This window comes from Manacus candei, unplaced genomic scaffold (assembly GCF_025592945.1).
Source record: "Manacus candei isolate 608988 ecotype Guabito, Panama unplaced genomic scaffold, ASM2559294v1 h1tg000084l, whole genome shotgun sequence".
Classification (NCBI taxonomy): domain Eukaryota; kingdom Metazoa; phylum Chordata; class Aves; order Passeriformes; family Pipridae; genus Manacus; species Manacus candei.
The window spans coordinates 4,233,946-4,251,726 of record NW_026138132.1 but is presented as its reverse complement, the minus strand read 5'-3'; the positions used below and the strand labels follow the sequence as shown (position 1 = coordinate 4,251,726).

The 17,781-nt window shown below is 45.6% G+C and overlaps 1 protein-coding gene across 2 annotated transcripts in view; it reads left to right on the top strand.

Moving 5' to 3' along the window:
• The window catches only part of SLC23A2 (solute carrier family 23 member 2), a 58,200-nt gene extending 41,290 nt beyond the window's left edge, over positions 1–16,910 (top strand). For both annotated transcript variants that reach the window (XM_051811841.1, XM_051811842.1), the window contains exons 9-16: positions 2,383–2,503; positions 3,176–3,332; positions 6,036–6,183; positions 6,741–6,846; positions 9,687–9,816; positions 9,943–10,080; positions 11,229–11,324; positions 11,821–16,910. In XM_051811841.1, the coding sequence (XP_051667801.1) occupies positions 2,383–2,503; positions 3,176–3,332; positions 6,036–6,183; positions 6,741–6,846; positions 9,687–9,816; positions 9,943–10,080; positions 11,229–11,324; positions 11,821–12,053 (1,129 nt within the window). In that variant the 3' untranslated portion in view covers positions 12,054–16,910. The remainder of the gene's footprint in view (positions 1–2,382; positions 2,504–3,175; positions 3,333–6,035; positions 6,184–6,740; positions 6,847–9,686; positions 9,817–9,942; positions 10,081–11,228; positions 11,325–11,820) is intronic.
• Positions 16,911–17,781: the final 871 nt, after the last annotated feature.

Here is a 17,781-nt window from a genome sequence, read left to right as displayed (position 1 = left end):
TGGTCTGGGAGCCACTGGCTGGATTGGCTTCAGTGCTATAAGAAGAGATGATTCAGCAAAACACCAGAGAGATGAGTGACCCATTTGTATTTCTGGTTTTGTGTTTGTGTCAGCAGGCAAATCCCATTGGTGGTACTGGTCCCTTTGTCACTGGGACTGCTTTGCTTACCTGTGTCCAAGAGAAATCTGTGTGATGACAGGGAGCAACAAATATTTCCATAAATGCCATCAGTGGATGAGCCAGAAGTAGAGAGATTTCTATTTAGTGGACAGAAAGGCTTTTTGAGGGAATTTCAGGGCCTGGTGTGTGTGTGCCAGGGAAATTAAAGAACTGGGATCAGTGGTATAAAAAGGAATAGCTGAGAAAAACGAGATGAAGACAAAAGCTTCCCATGAGCTGGATAACCAGCCAAATAAGGCTGGAAAGCAAATTTTAGGGAGAAGGGAACTGGCTGAAGCAGTTGCTGCAGTCAGTGTTCAGCACCCAACTGTGCTGGCTCTGGGAGGAAGGAATGCCTTGATGAGATCAGATTCTGATCTGACTAATCTGTTTGCACAGTCCTTTGAACATGCAAAGTATTCTGTAAGTGCAGCTTATGATTAAAAGGGCTCTTTAATTTTCTTTTATCTTGGATGGGAGCATCATGAATATTTTTGTAATTCTATTATGTTAAGCAGCTGATCCACAGGAACGTTTTATTTGCCTGTAAAACAAATTCCCTGCAAGTTGGGACTCCCATGAAATGAATGATCTTGGAGTTGGACATGGAAACGTGTAATTCAACTTGACATTTTGCAGATGGAAAAAACCAAATCAATTTAGGAGCAGCATTTAAATATTACCCAGTCAATAAGTGTTTCTGGCTTCTGGCAGAGTGAAAATGTGGATTGTTGGAAATAATTCCCATGGCCTCTCAAAAGTGACTGTGAGCTCTACAAGATGTGGCTCTTGAAATTGTACTGAGATAAAAATCCTTCCTTCAGCATCACTTGTGGGAGAGCTGGGACTTTCTACAGGTGCTATTGGATAATATTCCCAGTTTCCCAAACAGTTTTCTGACCTCTCTTGTTCTGCAGAAGCCAAGCTGGAATAATTTAATCCATAAAACACATCTCATCATGATCTGTAAAAAGGGAAATTATTCCTGAATTGGGCTTTTTATCTGGTGAATAAAACTTGGGGGATTTAAGGGATTTGGGGATATTTTACAGACTGGCAGGAAGCCCCTCTGCCATGGAGCCAATGTGATGTTAATTGCAATAATATAATAGTACTATGTTTTTTACAACTCTGTGCTAAATAAATCAAAATACAAAGCTACCTGTCCTCAGAGAGGGGAGCCCATCTTTCCATAATGGACTTTGGGAGAGATGCCAAAGTGTTTCCTGCAAGGAAAAGGTGCCTTTCATTCAACAGTGGGGGCTGTAAATGCCCCTCCTTGTGCTCTGTGTTCTGCAGACTGAGGGAGAATAAAGCTGGTTTGTGTGTGACACTGGAGCTGAGCTGGGACAGAGAAGGGAGAGAGGCTGAAAATCCACTTTTTTCTAAAGTCAGCTGATAAAAACATAATCTCAGATTTCAGGGAAGCTTTGCTTCTTCAGACAGCTCAGTCTTTGTGAGGCCTTTTCAGAGCAGAGCTGGGGTTGGCTCCTTCAGAAATGAGCAACGTGCCCTGGCTTCTTATTTTGCATTGCAGTGGGGGCTTATTTTAGCTGTAAAAATGGATTTTTAACATGTAGAGGAGCTTGGCAGTTTCAGTGAGGGGGGGAAATGCATAATAATTAAGCATCTAAAAGTGGTGAATGCAATTGCATCAAATCTTAGTTTTTTTTGGGCTCTATTTTGCTTCATTTGCAGCTGTTTAGATGCAAATACAAAAAAAAAAAGGATTCTCAAGAATAGAAGAAATAATTTCCCTCAGAAAATTTTCAAGTGCTTTTGAGTTTTATGCAGATTTTGAGATGTAAAGATTATTGTACACAGGCCTTCAGTTTTCCTTCTTTTCAGCAAGTTTTGGTCCTCGTACTCAGCAGACCTGGAGCACAGGTAGAGTTTGGGAGGAAAAGAAGCAGGAGCACAGAACAGGAATGGCTGGAAATCTCCCTTCAGCCCAAATCCTTGTCCTGGTTCATTTACCTGTTTGGTGCTGGCTGTTTTTGCAGCACTTTAGAATCCAAATTGTGTTGTTTTGGCCTTTGTGGAATAATAATTTATTTAAAATTATGTTCTCTTAAAATGCCTTGTCTCGTGCTAAATTGAAAATGTACATTAATGTCTCGTGTCTGAAGAACCTGAACAGGTTAATGCTGGGAGGGATTTATAATATATTGGTGCTAATGACATGTCTTTTTTGTCCCACCCTCCTCCTCCTTTTTTCTCAGGACTATTTTCCTAGTGTTGTTGTTCTCTCAGTATGCCAGAAATGTCAAATTCCCCTTACCCATTTACAAATCCAAGAAAGGATGGACAGCATACAGGCTGCAGCTTTTCAAGATGTTCCCTGTAAGTCCTTCAACTTGTTCTTCACTTGGCAAAGAAAACCCTGATTTGTGTTTCAGGGTTTTTTTAATCTCAGTTTTGATTTTTCTTAATAATACAACAGATCACAAAGGTGAGGTAAAAGCTTAAATGGATTTATTGGCAACTAAGTGGCTCTTTGGCCACAGGAAATATTCTCGTGTCCAGATCCCATTCTGATGTCTGATGAGGGGTTGTTGGAGTGATGAAGATCATGGAGGGGAGGGAAGAGGGAGAGAAGAAGGGATATTTGTGGATGCAGGGAAAGCCTAAACTGAGCCCTCCAAAAAGGGGTGGTGAGATGGTTATCGTCTCATTTTACCAAAGCAGTTCTCAGTTCCCCCGTGAAAGGCTTCTTTTCATTCCTCTGGTAAAACTGAGACTAATTCCCGAGTTTGTTAAAGTGCCCACTTGGAGACTTTCCCATTTGTTAAGGAGAGGAGAGACTTGCTCCAATTCCAGAGCTTTTGTAACAGCACCTTCCTGGGGGCCGGGGGGAGGCACCCAAAGGATCTGTTACAGCATTTGCTGCTTGTTCAGACCTCAAACCCCGCTCGGATCCGGGGCTGACAGTGTTCCACGCAGGGACTCTTGGTGGATTATTTGCTGCCGAGGGTTGATTTTAACAGATTTTAACAGACTTCTCCTCTCTCCCAGATTATTTTGGCAATTCTGGTGTCGTGGCTGCTGTGCTACATCTTCACGGTGACGAAGGTGTTTCCCTCGGAGAGGTCCGAGTACGGCTTCTACGCGCGCACGGACGCTCGCCAGAAAGTGCTGCAGGTGGCCCCCTGGTTCAAGGTCCCTTACCCCTGTAAGTTGGGCTGCTCTGAGGGGCAGTTTTCCCAATAATGCCCCCGTTTTTCCAATAATAGCCCTGCGAGCGTCAGTTCTCCTGTTTCAGAAGTGTTGCTGTTTCAGTGATAAATTCCGAGGAACTTCGACAGCGGTTGCGGATGGGCTGTGCCTGGAATTGCCCAGGCCAGGTTGGAGCAACCTGGGCCAGTGGAAGGTGTCCCTGCCCATGGCAGGGGGTGGCACTGGATGATCTCCAAGGTCCCTTCCCACCCAAACCATCCCATGTTCTTGCCCATCTCTGGCAGCTCCAGCTCCATCCCACCAGCAGCACTGGGGGTCTCAGACCCTCCTCAGCTCCAGCCCAGAGGCAGCTGAAAGACTTGGGTTTAACCTGTCACTGGAATGGATTTAAATGCCAGGGAGTGGGGGGAGATGGGATTTTGGGAAAGCCCTGGCACAGGTTGCCCAGAGAAGACCTGAGAGCCCCTTCAAGGGTCTGAAGGGGCTCCAGGAGAGCTGGAGAGGGACTTGGGACAAGGGTTGGAGGGACAGGACAAGGGAGAATGGCTTCCCAGTGCCAGAGGGCAGGGCTAGATGGGATATTGGGAAGGAATTCTTCCCTGTGAGGGTGGTGAGGGGCTGGGATGGAATTGCCAGAGAAGCTGTGGCTGCCCCATCCCTGGAAGTGTCCAAGGCCAGGTTGGAGCAACCTGGGCTAGTGGAAGGTGTCCCTGCCCATGGCAGGGGGTGGAACTGGTTGATCTCCGAGATCCCTTCCAATCCAAACCATTCCATGATTCCAGCATGCACTGATCTAACAACAGCCATGGGGGGGCTGATGGTTTTTTCTCGTTAAGATCTCACCCAAGAAAGGCTTTGTTTGTGACACTGGAGTTTGTAGGAGGCACTTGCAGGGTTTATCTGGGCAGCTCTTGATAACATTTTGTGACTTTCCATAAAACGTGGATTCCCAGTCCTTGCTGTCAGTCCTTGGCAGTGCTTTGGTGTTGTGCAATGACAAGGTCATGTTACTTCAGCTCCCGTGGAGCCACTGCAGTCACTGAGTCGTTGTCTAAAGAATCACTATTGTGTGCAGGTTTTCCCAGCTTAATCTACTTCCTTGCCCCAAAGACACCCAGCCCTGAATTGGCACAACTGTTAATGACAAAAATGTCCTGACTTGCCAGAGTGGGGTTGGAATTGGGCCGATGGGCAAGTCAGAGAATGCCAGTCCCTGCTTATCAACAGGCAATGAAAGTATTTACAAGGGAACACCAAACACTTCATACAACAGTTGGATACTTGTATTCTTTTATTGGCCATCTCTGAGTTTAAAGCTGTTAAAGGCTGGTTTTATTCCATGAGATAGAGTTACACAACTGGTTCACCTTGTGCTGCTCAGAAGTTAAGGGGTAATAAGAGAATAAAATAATATAAATTGTTAGGTGTATCACTCCACTGTCATGAGGCAGCTTCCTTGTGGTTTCCCATATGCTTTGGTTCTGATTAGTTCTTAAAAGAAACCACTTGTAAAGCAGAAGATGAAGCATAGAAGCTTTTGGGAAAGAAGAGGAGGAAAACTTCACTGTGATTAGACCTTTCCTATTTGTGAACTTCATTCACGGTTGTGTGATTTCAAGCTCCTTTTGTTGCAAGAGGCTCATCTATTTCAAAGAGATAAAAGCATCGAGGCAATTGCTGTGGAAAACCTGCCAAGCTTTTCTGCAGGCTTAAATTAATCTTATTTTCTCTACTACAAAAGTTTGGAGCGGGGAGGTGTTTGTGCAGTGATCAGAGCTGGTTGTGGCCCATCCTGTTTGATAACCGAAACTCATAACCAAAGGCTGAGGTTTTTGAGCAGTAATAATTAAGTGGCATCTGCCTCACTGACCAGAATTGTTTTCCCACAAGCTGTAGCTCAAATTCCTGCCTTCTGAACAGGAGGAATTCTTTTTGGTGGGGTTTTGTGGTTCTTTGGGACTTTTCCAAGCAGGATCAAAGCAGTTGGTTTGGCAGATTTTCCTTTGCTTCTTTCATCTACGTGGACTTGCCAGATTGTGTTTGAGTGAAGGGAGCTTGTTGTTTCCATTAAAGATGCATAAATAGTGTGGCCACGGGCCCAGGGCAGGGACTGTCCCCTGTGCTGGCACTGCTGAGGCACTTTGAATCCTGGGACAGTTCTGGGTCCCTCAGAACTAGAAGGACATTGAGGGGCTGGAGCATGTCCAGGGAAGGGAATGGAGCTGGGGAAGGGGCTGGAGCAGCAGGAGAGGCTGAGGGAGCTGGAGGGGCTCAGCCTGGAGAAAAGGAGGCTCAGGGGGGACCTTCTGGCTCTGCAACCCCCTGACAGGAGGGGGGAGCTGGGGGGGGGTTGGGCTCTGCTGCCAGGGAACAAGGGACAGGAGGAGAGGGAATGGCCTCAGGCTGTGCCAGGGGAGGGTCAGGTTGGATACTGGGGAAATTCCTTCCTGGAAAGGGCTGTCCAGCCCTGAGCAGGGGTGGAGTCCCCCTGCCCAGGAAGGATTTGACATCCCTGTGGATGTGGCACTCGGGGACATGGGTCAGTGGTGCCTTGGCAGTGCTGGGGGAGTGGTGGAGCTTGATGATCTTAGAGATCCTTTCCAAGCCAGACAATTCCATGATTCCGTGAAATGGCTGTATTTTTTGATACCTGAGTTGTTTCTGTGCAGGGGAGGTCTCAGTGTTGTTCTCCCCACAGTTCAGTGGGGGCTGCCCACCATCTCTGCTGCCGGGGTGATCGGGATGCTCAGCGCCGTCGTCGCCAGCATCATCGAGTCCATCGGGGACTACTACGCCTGTGCCCGGCTGTCCTGTGCTCCTCCTCCACCCATCCATGCAATAAACAGGTCTGGCCAAACCAGAAATGTTTGCAGTGTCTTCAGCTACTTGGGTTTTTGGGTTTTTTTCCCGTTGGGATGTGCTCCGAGATGAAACATTACAGTTTGGTCAGACACAAAAGCCAAGAGGCTGAAATACAAGATGCAATTGTCATGTGGAATTATTTTGTTGCAAATGGAGTGTTGGAATCCCAGTCCTGTTCTTACTGGAGTCTGTGGAAGTTGATAGCTTGGTTTCCATAGGGACAGAATTCTAAATCAGGTCTGGAATTTGGGGTGTTTTGTCAAATTCACCTGAAATGCAGCTGGAGAAATAAAGAGCAGCTCTTAAGTTTGACTTGAATTATGTTGTAATTTCCTCAGTTTAGGAATGTGGGTATCTAAGACTCAGAAAACAGAACTCAGATGGGTGTTCCAGGTTTGTTGGAGCTGGAAACATGAATTACAATAATTCCATAATGGAACAGATGCCCTGACAGCCCCCCTGTAACCCTGAGCCATAAAATGCCCTCTGAAGGAGTCTGTGCTCAACAAACTGACTCTTGGTTTCTGTTTGTGGTTTACAGGGGGATTTTTATCGAGGGTCTCTCCTGTGTTCTGGATGGGGTATTTGGGACAGGGAATGGATCCACCTCTTCCAGCCCTAACATTGGTGTCTTGGGCATCACAAAGGTATGTGCTTTACCTTGAGCTCTCAGGTAATGATCCACAGCATGATCCTTCTCCAGGAAACCATTCTGCTCGTGCAGACAAACTGTACACATCATTCTGAATTCACCTGCCTGTCTGTACCAGCTGTTCTCTGGTGGAAATGCATTATTCTGCATCAGGGCCTCAAAGATCTTTTTATTCGGAGTAGAAGGCAGTTAGAACCTGCAGAAAGCAGATGCTGCCAAATAAACTGTCCCTTGGAAAACCAAGGCAGCATTCCAGGGCTCTGGGGTGGTTTGAGTGAGGCATAAACACTGTAAACTATGTAGAAATTGGTACTTTTTGGATGTCTTGGCTCTGAAGGCATCAGTAGGGAAGTGACTGTTTTTAATGCCTCATTTGAACACAGTAAAGTGCAATTTGTGGTCCTTGGGCTTTATCTGCATCTGTACCAGGACAGACATCTGTACACTGACACAGACACTGCAGTCAAGGTAATTTGAGAGTTAAATGTACCCTAAATGTTTGTTTTTAAGGCACTGATTAAGGGGTTACGTATTTTTTGGGGTGTTAATCAACAAAATATATTGAGGAATCCCTTTGTTCACATGTGGGACTGGATGAGTGCCTTGAACTGGGAGGCCTTGGGCTGCAGAGAGATTTGCTTGATATTGTTAATTTAACCTTGTTAAGAAATACCAGCAACATTGGTAGCAGTAATTTATGTTGTAAATTGGTACATCTTGTTGTGGATTTTGCATGGAAGCCATAAATCCTTCATGCACATGAGGTGGAAAATGTGTGTTCTGTGCTTCCAATAACTCATCCCTCTGACCTAATACAATATAAATGATATATTTATCTTCACCCATTTGTTTATCATCTACCACCATTTGTTTCCTGCACAAAGGATTATTCTACTGGGTTCAGGATGAAATATAACACTAACAGCACCATCTGCTGTCTGTACCAGTTGCCATTCAGCTGCTGATGGAAATTTCCTAGAAGAAATTTTAGTCAGAAAAATCCTTAAAGAAAGGTTTATTCTGTTCTGCTTCCTTTCTGGTGTTATTCATGGGGGTTGATATGAATTAACAACACTTTTCTATTAACAGCCCACAGAAATGAGTGGGCATTTTGCTTTGGGACAGTAAAAAATGAATGTTTGATGGCAGCTGAAGCAGGGTTGACCACAGTTAGTCTGTTCAGAGCGTGTGGTGGAGGAGTGAATGTGCCTTGCCCAGAGTGGCACAGCTGGGTGGCTCTGCTCCAGTGCTTCCTCTAGCTTTCCTGCCTGCACACTCATTCCTAAATTCCTAACAGTATTTCAACTTCATTTCTGCCTAAATAGATTTTTGGCATGTGGATACTCTGTTGTTTATTTGGGAGGGGAAAATCCTTAGTGCTGCATCATCCTGGTGATCCCATTCTATCATTTCAAAAGGCATTTACCCTCCTTGAAATTGGTACAGAATGACACTTAGAACTTAAATTTCAGGCTCCAACTGGATGTAAATACTGCCCAATCTCTGAGCTGGTCTGTGAGTTTTATTTGGTGAGAGGAGCATCAATTAACTCTGATCAGTTGGGGCTGAAGTCTGGGCAGCTCATGCCATAATGGTGGTGGGGAACTGGAGGTACCAGGTCCCACCTCATGCACTCCCAAATAATCACCTGAAGTGTGTGTGCTGGCAGTAAATATGCAGGCTGAGCTAAGTGCTGCCCAGGGTGTTTTCAGTAGCTTTCCAGAGGAGCTTAATTTGTTTGCCTTGCAGTGATTGAGCATTTGCATAAATAAGTGTCACCAGCATGTGGGTCTCTAAAGAATTTGCCTCTTTCATGCAGGAAGATAATTTTAGAGCAAGATATTGGTGATACTCTATTTTAGAGCAAGATATTGGTGCCCCTCAGGAAATGAATGTCTTCATAAGGTAGAGAAAGGTGCAAGTTAAACTCTCTTGTAATTTAGTGAACTCCCCAATTTGCTGGTGTAGCTCCTGTTTGCAGGTGAACAATCCCACCTGAGAGCTCAGCAGTGAGGAAGGGGGGGAGAGAAGGACCATTTTTCAGGCCTGCTCTATCTTGTGTTTCTCATTGCACTCATTTAGCTCAGCCACACCTGGTCAACAAATTAATATCTCCTTTGCTTTGAACCCCAATACTCTGTACCAGGAGACCTGCAAAGGGCTTTGCCAGAAACCACCTTACAGTGTAAAAGGGTTTTTTTTGTCCCTGGGGCACCTATTCTGGTACTGGAACAGTGTCAAAATATCAACTGTTCAGGTTTATCATCTACCACTGCAACACAGACAAACACTGCCTGAAGTTTGGGTGCTTAAAATAAAACTGGGAAGGAAGTGCAGGCCCCTGGTTTCAGTGTCAGCACAGCCCTGATTTGCATGTGGAGTGAACTCAGTCCTGGTCTCAGAGGGGTTTTGCAAAACCTTGGTAATGTCAGCTTAGAAATCCCACTCCTCTTTCACCTCATCCACATCTTGCTGTGTCAAAGGGCAGCAACACATGGAATTTATTTGTTCCATTCTCCATCTCTCCCAGGTGTGGCCTCTCCTTGCTTTCTCTCTTGTAGCTGGGCCTGCACCACATTTCCTGGTGGTTGTGCTGTAGCATTTACACGTGGTTTTAAAGCTGACTTGGTGTTAACAAAACCCAAATTAGAGCAAGTTCTGTTAGGCTGGAGCACAGCCCTGTCCCAGCTGGGCCGCTTGGAAAGCACCAACAAAAGCACACAGGAAGCTTGAGAAGAAATTTAATTGAGAAGGAGAGTAACAAAATAAATTTCCAGGTGTGAAGTTGGACCAAGTGCAGACTTTTCCCAGTGTCTTTTCCTTTTTTCCCTGCAGGTTGGGAGTCGCAGGGTGATCCAGTATGGAGCTGCCTTCATGCTGCTCCTGGGGATGGTTGGGAAGTTCAGTGCCCTCTTTGCATCCCTGCCCGACCCCGTGCTGGGGGCTCTCTTCTGCACCCTCTTTGGTAATATGGACTTTACTCCTCTTTTTCACTCCAATTCTGTGTTTATATGTATTTTTCTATCTGTTTTTGAAGGAAAAGCCTATCTAAAAGCTGATCTTTGTTGTTTTTTGGGTTTTTTTTATGTAGGGATGATTACAGCTGTGGGTCTGTCAAACCTCCAGTTCATTGATTTAAACTCCTCTCGGAATCTGTTTGTCCTTGGATTTTCCATTTTCTTCGGGCTCGTCCTCCCAAGTTATCTCAAACAGAACCCCCTGGTCACAGGTACGTGTTCCTGCTCACCCACACAAAACCTGCTTTTCCCTTCCACTCACATGGGAAGTACAAACAGGTACAAAGGAATGGAAAGGTCAGTAAGAGAAAACCCAAAGTATTTGGAGACAATAAAAGCTGTAGATACAGATAAGCTTTATATGTGTGTGTGTGTATATATGTATATTCTCTGAGGAGAATTAATTAGGATGGTGAGACCTGAATTAAATGTTTCAGTGGGATACAGCTGAGGTTTTCCTGCTTTTTCTTGGTACTCCATAGAGCAATGAAAGGGGGCAAATACCAGGAAAAAAGACAAAAAGGGTGAATCTGAGATGTAAATGATGTTAAAAGACTAAGGGGAAGCACCGAGGTAGAGTTTGGGAGGAAGGGATTTTTTTGGGGAGTTGAATTTTTTTGTCACTGCAGACACATGTTCTGAATGGGAATTTTAATTTTAATGAACTCCAGGCTGTTAATCAAATTGTAGCTTTGGGGAATCCATGGGGAAGGTTTTCTGGTTTAGTATTCCCCTCTCAGCGGTGATCATGACATCCTGTGTCATCAGAGATGGGCTCTCTAAAGGAATATTTCACTGGTTTGGGGTGTTTTTAAAGGAAATATTAACTGACAGTATTTAGTTGTCACTTCAGACCTGGATTTAAGGGCATATCTGTCCTGCTTTAAGTGGTTCACAAAGCAGATTGTTCAGGCAGAGGTGGGTGATCACACACTAATAGAATGTTCTGCCATGAACTGGTGTTTTGAAGTCTTGCCCTTTTAAAAAATAAAGATTTTTAAAAAGAGTTACTTCAGTCCCACACCATTTTACATTTTGGACATTTCTCTTTTCCATTTTATAGTTTTCTAATAATAAAAAAATATATCTATAAAAAAAAATCAATAGTTTAAATCAGCTGTGTCTGCAGCAGACTCTCAAATGGTGTTTTGTGACATTTTTATGAGCAACTGAAAGTTCATGGAGTTACATTTTGGGGCAGAGTGTCCCATGGGGGGCTGTGTTAGGTGAAGGTTCTTCTGCATTAATTCCCACGTGTTTTCCAGAGTGCTGTTTGAACAAATCCCTCACTGAACTTGGCAGGATGTGTGTATGCATGATAAAAATGACAAAAGGTCTGTATTTGTGCCTGTTTCTGCAGGAATAGCAGGGATTGATCAGGTGCTGAACGTCCTGCTCACCACAGCCATGTTCGTCGGGGGCTGCGTCGCCTTTATCTTGGACAACACCATCCCAGGTCAGCACTGGGCTCTCCTCGTCCTGAGCAACAGCTGCCTTTCTGCAGTGACAGCCCTCCAGGGGGGCAGGGGAGCAGGGAGACAGCCCTGCTTTTCCTGTTCATCCTCACACCTGCAGGCCTGGCTTTCCCTGGGAACCCCCGGGATCCTTTCCAGGCTGAGCCCTCTGTCCCATAAACATCCCAAAGAGCTGATCAAAACCACCCCACAACAGTCTTCAGAAGGCAGAGAAAACTGTTTTAAGAGCCCAAACCTGCTCCATTCGAGAGGAAAAATTTGCCTCGACTTCCACTTAAAAAGTTAAACATGGTATTTGTTTCCCTCTTCCTGCCCTTCTGAGGAGTCTGGAAGATCCTTTCAGAGCTTTGCTGAACGTGGTGGCTGAGCCTTGAGCTTTTCTTCCTTCTTTTAACCTCTGCTTTATTACTTGTGTGTACACATAAAGATATCCAGGAATATATATCTTTTTTTTTTTCCTTTTGTTTTGCCTTCTAGGAAGCCCTGAGGAAAGGGGAATACGGAAATGGAAGAAAGGGATTGGGAAAGGAAGCAAATCCCTGGATGGCATGGAAACGTATGATTTGCCTTTTGGCATGAACTTCATTAAAAAATACAGGTGTTTCAGCTTCCTGCCCATCAGCCCCACCTTCATGGGATACACGTGGAAAGGCTTCAGGAAAAGCAGTAACTGCAGGAGTTCAGACGAAGACTCAGAAGCTACAGTATAGCCTTAGTTGAAATTATATTATCTAGTTGTAGTAAAAGATGTATTTGCAGTTTCTTGCTGATTAAGAAGCATTAAAATATATGTTTTGTATATCTGCATTTAAATTCTGGAACCAGAGCTGAGACAGATTTAAAAAAAAAAAAAAAGAAAAAAAAAAGAAGAAGAAGAAAAAAAAGGCTTTTCCTGTTGTGGGTGGTGGGAGCCAGATCTGGTGTCTCTGGGGCAAATTCCAGGGGTTTGGGGGAGTTGTGGTACCTAAGTCTGTTTATTTTAAATGGGTTTAGGTCCTGGAAGTGTGTAGGTGCTATTGAAAAACTTTAATTAACTTAAATTTTGATTTTATTGGAGCCCTCACTTGGCACAGTCATTGCTGGCAATGTTGGTTATGCCAGGAAATCTGAATCCGTGGGAAGGGGGGGGGGGAAGAAAAGAAAAAAAGGAAAAATAGTTACTTTTAGTCATGTCAAATCCCATAGATCTTGTTTTTTACTCCCTGATTTGCACATTCCATATTTGCAGTACCCTGAAAACTGGATTCAGTTGATAAAGGCAAATCATGAAAGTATTATTTTGAATTATCCACAATTCCAGTGGCACATCCAGTGCCAAGACAGGAAGTTTCTGCACTAACTTTGCCCATGAAAACCAGGACTGCCTTCTGCTGGCTCAGTGCTGCAGGAGCCACTTCTTTCACACCTTTTCTCATTTTCTGAACGTTTGCTTTTTCCACCTGGGATTCCCCCAGCTAATCCCAGTGTCCAGGGTTTCTACCCAGGGTTTCTACCCAGGGACACGTGGCTGGAGTGTTACAGGGATGGGAAACTTGAACTTCCAGACAGGACTTGGTGGTTTTTTAGTCCAGTGCCTGCATCCAGCAGGATGTTTCCCAGACAGCAAGGGCAATGAATTGAGCAGCTAAGCAGTTAACCCCTGTCTCTGTGCAGGGAATGCCAGGTGGTGGGAATGCTGGCTTGGATCTGGGCAGGAGGTTTTTATGGGATATCAACAGCTGATGCTGCACAAGCAGCTGACATTGCATTGCCTCTTCCTTCTCTCCTTGTGGGGCTTGTCCAGAGGCTCATTCCTGCTGGGAAGGGGGTTTGGAATGGCAGAGACACTACATCTGGTGGCCCCACCCACGGATGGTTTCACGGGTATCGGGTCCAATCAGGGCACCACTCAGAGATTTTTTTTTTTCCTGGAATAGTCTCAGCTCTGATGTTTTGTGGGTGTTCACGCTCATCATGCATTCATAATTAACAGTTTTATTCCTGTTTAATGTTCTTACTATTGCAAGTTAGTTTTAGACTTCAGTGTGGCCCCAAAAAGCATTTTCAGCTGTGGAATCATCAGGGAAATGTCGTGTAATGTAATTTCAAGGCCAGTAATGCTCTACGGTGCTTGCGTTTTGTATTCCTGGAAAACCATAACAGTGGATCCTGTAATTCCCTGAGATATTTATCAAACTTTGACTACTGGACAGGAGCGCAGGAACTCTGTCTTCTCTGCTTCCAGGTGAATTTGTTCTGGGTTTTTGAAGCATGGAGGGGTTGGGGTGGGAGGGCAAGGCAGGAGCGTAACGGATCAGTACTGAGTAGTGTAGAGTCGGAATGATTCCGTGGATATTCTCAGCATGCCATGGCTGTTTCCAGAACCTATTTTATCCCGCTTTTTCCATATCCAAGCATGCCTTTGTTCCTGCTTCGGGGAACTTTCAGTAGTTTGCAGTCTCAGTGTCAGTTGGGCTGTCTCGAAAGCTGGTCAGAAGAGTTGTTGTGTAGTAGACGAGGTTTGTTTGCCTGTGAAACAAAGTCATTTTTCCTCATTTTTTAAACTTTCCCTCTCCAGGTAGTCAGGTGTTCCATTCCCACGTCCACCTGCACACAGTTGGAGTGCAGACACCTCTGATCAGTGGCACGAAGCTTCCAGATTTCCCGACTTTAAGTTCAACCAAAGATGTGTGGGAGACGTGGGGGAGTTAAAAATACACATAACAAAGGAAAACAAAAGCCACCTCTGGTGGTTGTACAACCCAAAGGGTTGTGGTGATGTAAAATGCCAAAGTTGATTATCTTGTAAAAGTTGAGAAATGGAGAAAAAAACCTTTTTATTTCCAGTGGTGCCACTTCAGAGCAGCTGAGCTGCCCCATCCAGCAGCATGGGAGGGACACTCCTGTTCCCAGGCTTTCCAGCTCCTCCCCCAAGCAGTTTGGAGAACTTCAGAGAGAGGAGGTGATGAGAAGTTTGTCTCCTCTCACCCTGGCTGAGGTCAAGCCATGTGTTGGCTCACCTGGGATTTGCCAAGACACTTCAAATTCCAGGGCACTGAATCCAAGGGGAGTTTTCCTCCTCCCTGGAGCAGAACACTCCTCCTTTCCTGCAGCACTGGAACAACTCTCTGAGCAAGTGCAGTGCAGTTCTGTGTTTAACTGTTGGGTTTTGTTCTCTGGGTGACTTTGGGCCCTCCTGTGCCCCTTCCCCCCTGGCTGAGGGCGGGCAGGCCTGTCCTGCAGGGAACACCAGGAGCAGTTGTGAGGTTCTGGTCATTTTTGTAACCCTGTCAGTCAGTTGAGGACTCTCCACCTTATCCCTTGGGTGAATGGTTAAAGGTGGGCCTCAGGTTGGGAAAGGAGACCTGCTGGAGCCCCTGGGATGTGCAGGAAGGGTCGGGATGGAGCCAGAGGCAGCCCCTGGAGTGACCTGGGCTGAGGTGAGCGAGGACAGAGCTGATCACAGGTACCTTGGGAAGAGAAGCTCCCTTTTCCTGAGGCACCTGGACCCCACCAGTGCTGCCAGTGCAAGGAGACCCGTTGCTTTTCCTTGTGAGGGAAATAACTGAATTTCCTCTGGGTTTGTGCAGCTGCAGCAGGTGATTTTGGGCCTTAAACCCTCCCGTGGCCACTTTTCCTGGTCACTTTTCCACCCCAGTGGCTGCTGTGAAATTCCAGGGGAGCTGGGTGCCCATCCTGAGCTGCTGAAAGGTGTGTTGGGGGATTAAGCTGCAGTTTGGAAAAGCATTTAAACACGTCATGTCATGTTTGCTGGTGGCATCCGGATGTAACCTGACTGTAAATGCAATACTGTATTTTCCTCTCTGTTTTCTTCCCTGCCTTTCAAACAGCCAAACTCCAACCACCCAGGGAAGGCAACACCTGAGAGGTGAGTTAAGAGGTGATGAGATGTTTCAACCATAAGAGGGAAGGGCAAATATTCATGGTAGAAATATCATTTTGTCATATCAAAGGTGGCATCAATGTATACAAACAAAGTAACTTGGGATTTTTGTAATTGATATTCTCTTGTATTTTTTTTAGGTTAAATTAAGGATTCTTGCTGACATGTTGAAACACGTTTTCTAAAGCAAATACTTGCAAATTGTACCTATAGAAATTTAGGTTTCGTAGCTGCCTGCTGTGGCTGACTCACGTTGTCATATTAGAGGGACTTCACCTTGTACCTCGCTCAGAAAGTTCAACCTTTTAAACCCCAAAATTTGCTTTTATGCCTTTTAATACTGACTTGAAATATGACAACTTGGTTTGTACATGAATATATTGCAGTATTTTATTTCCATATATTAAAAATAACATTTCCACTCAGGATAACGGCGGCGCTTTCCTGGGAGGGAGTGGTATGAGTGTCATGACAATGTCATGTGATGGTAGAATTTCTTCATTGACGAATCTATAGTGGTTGTGTATACTTTATTTACCCATGTTTGTGTTCCTACCCAAAACTGAAGGGTTTTCTCGTTCCTTTCCCCACTGAGCCCTCGGGGCTCCCGGTGCACAATTGGCGCTTGCACAGAAAACCCTCCCCGAGGAGCATCAGTGCGACCCCTCATTGGTACATTTATCCTTCCAGAGTGTGGAAATCACGTCATTTCGGGTATGAACAGCACTCCAGGCACACGTGGCCCCAAACCCCTGGTGTCTGATGGTTTGGGCGAGCCTTGGATGCCTCACCCACCCCGACTGTGCTCGATGTAATCAATCTCTGGTGTGTCAAACGCGCGTGTGAGACCAGCACGACCTTCACGTTTCTTTTCCGTGGCCTTTTGCAACCAAAAGCGACTTCACTTTCCTTTTTCCTTGAGCTTTTTTGGAGCAAGGGGAGCTGTGGCTCACTCTTTTTTGCAGAGAGGTCCCACTTGGGGCAGGTTTCTCTGTGTTTTTGGAGGCTCACAGCCCCCTCAGGGCTGTGGAGCTGTGGGGTTGGGGAGGCCACGAGTCCCCAGGGTCTCCCTGGGCTGCTCCAAGTGTTGGGATCCGTGTTGGAGCCATCCTGAGGATCCCTGGCTGGTTCCCATCTGCCTGTGGCTGTTGCCATCCATACCTATGGATATCAGAGGGAAATCTCGACTTGCCTTGTGTACTCTGGCTTTTCCTCCACCTTTCCAGGTCAATCATCTTTACTGCCAGTCCAAATTCTTGTATTTGTCTGTTCATAACAACCTTTGGCGTAACAAACTATTGACTGTTCTTAGGCAGTGGGGATAAATTTTCTTTTTCCATGACTTTTTGTGACTGACTTTGGCTGTAAAACTTTTTTTGTTAAACAGCAAGAGTTTATTTGGGGGGGGAGGTGTTGTTTGATTTTTTTTTTGTTGTTGTTGTTCCAAGATGTGTAATTCTTTTATGGAGTTTTGGTTTGGGTTTTTTTGTTTGTTTGTTTGTTTTTGGATTTTTTTTTTTAATTCATGGTTTGTTTGGGTTTTTTTCTAACATTGCTTCATTAAACAACTAAATATTTAAAAATGTAATATTTGGACCAGATGTTGTGAATAATAGTAGATAAAGCTATTTTATTCTGTATTTTTAAAGCTGTTCAGTATAAATAAACGCGGGCATAGATGCAATGTGGTGGTGTTACAGTTCCTTTTAAACATCCCTTTTGATGCAGAATCATGGAATTGGAGAATCCTGGAATGGTTTGCATTGGGTGGCACCTTGAAGCCCATCCAGTGCCACCCCCTGCCATGGGCAGGGACACCTTCCACTAGATCAGGTTGCTCCAGCCTGCCCTTGGACACTTCCAGGGATGGGGCATTCTCTGGGAATTCCATCCCAGCCCCCCCCCCCCATCCTTACAGGGAAGAATTTCTTCCTAATTGAGAATTGAGGATTTGGGAATCCAGGTGATGGGGAGACCCAGAATCCCTTTGTAGCAAGTGCCACCCAAAAATACAACCCCCAGGCACCTTCCTGAGCCTTCCAGCTCTCAGCCCCCAGCTCATGCCACGTGGACACGTTACATCCCTGGATTTATTGGGAAGAGGCTCTTCCTGCCCATTCCTCTCCTTATTGTCCATCCCTGATTTTGGTTCAGGCACCTCCAAGGTGTCCCCGAGTGCTGAGAACCAGCCGAGTGTCCCCTTGGTTCATCACCAGCTTTTAACGAAGCTGAGAGCACCTCAGCTCCTCCCCTGCCCTTAAATGAACTCATCTGGTTCATCTGCAGCTCTGCTGGTAAATTCTGTGTTATCCCAGAGCAGCAGCACTGCCTGCAGTGGATCAGGGGCTGGAAAGGTCCAGCTGAGGCACCTTCAGGTGTCTGTCGGCCTTTTGCAGGAGCTACTCCTGCTTGGAGGGGAAGGAAGACACCCAAGTGCTTTCCCAGCTTGGATGTAGCCCCTGGTGAGGAGTCCAGAAGTGGTGGAGTCAGATGGGAACTAAAATGGCCAAAAGTCACCCAAATTGGCAGTGGGAGCAGAGGAAAGTGGATTTGGG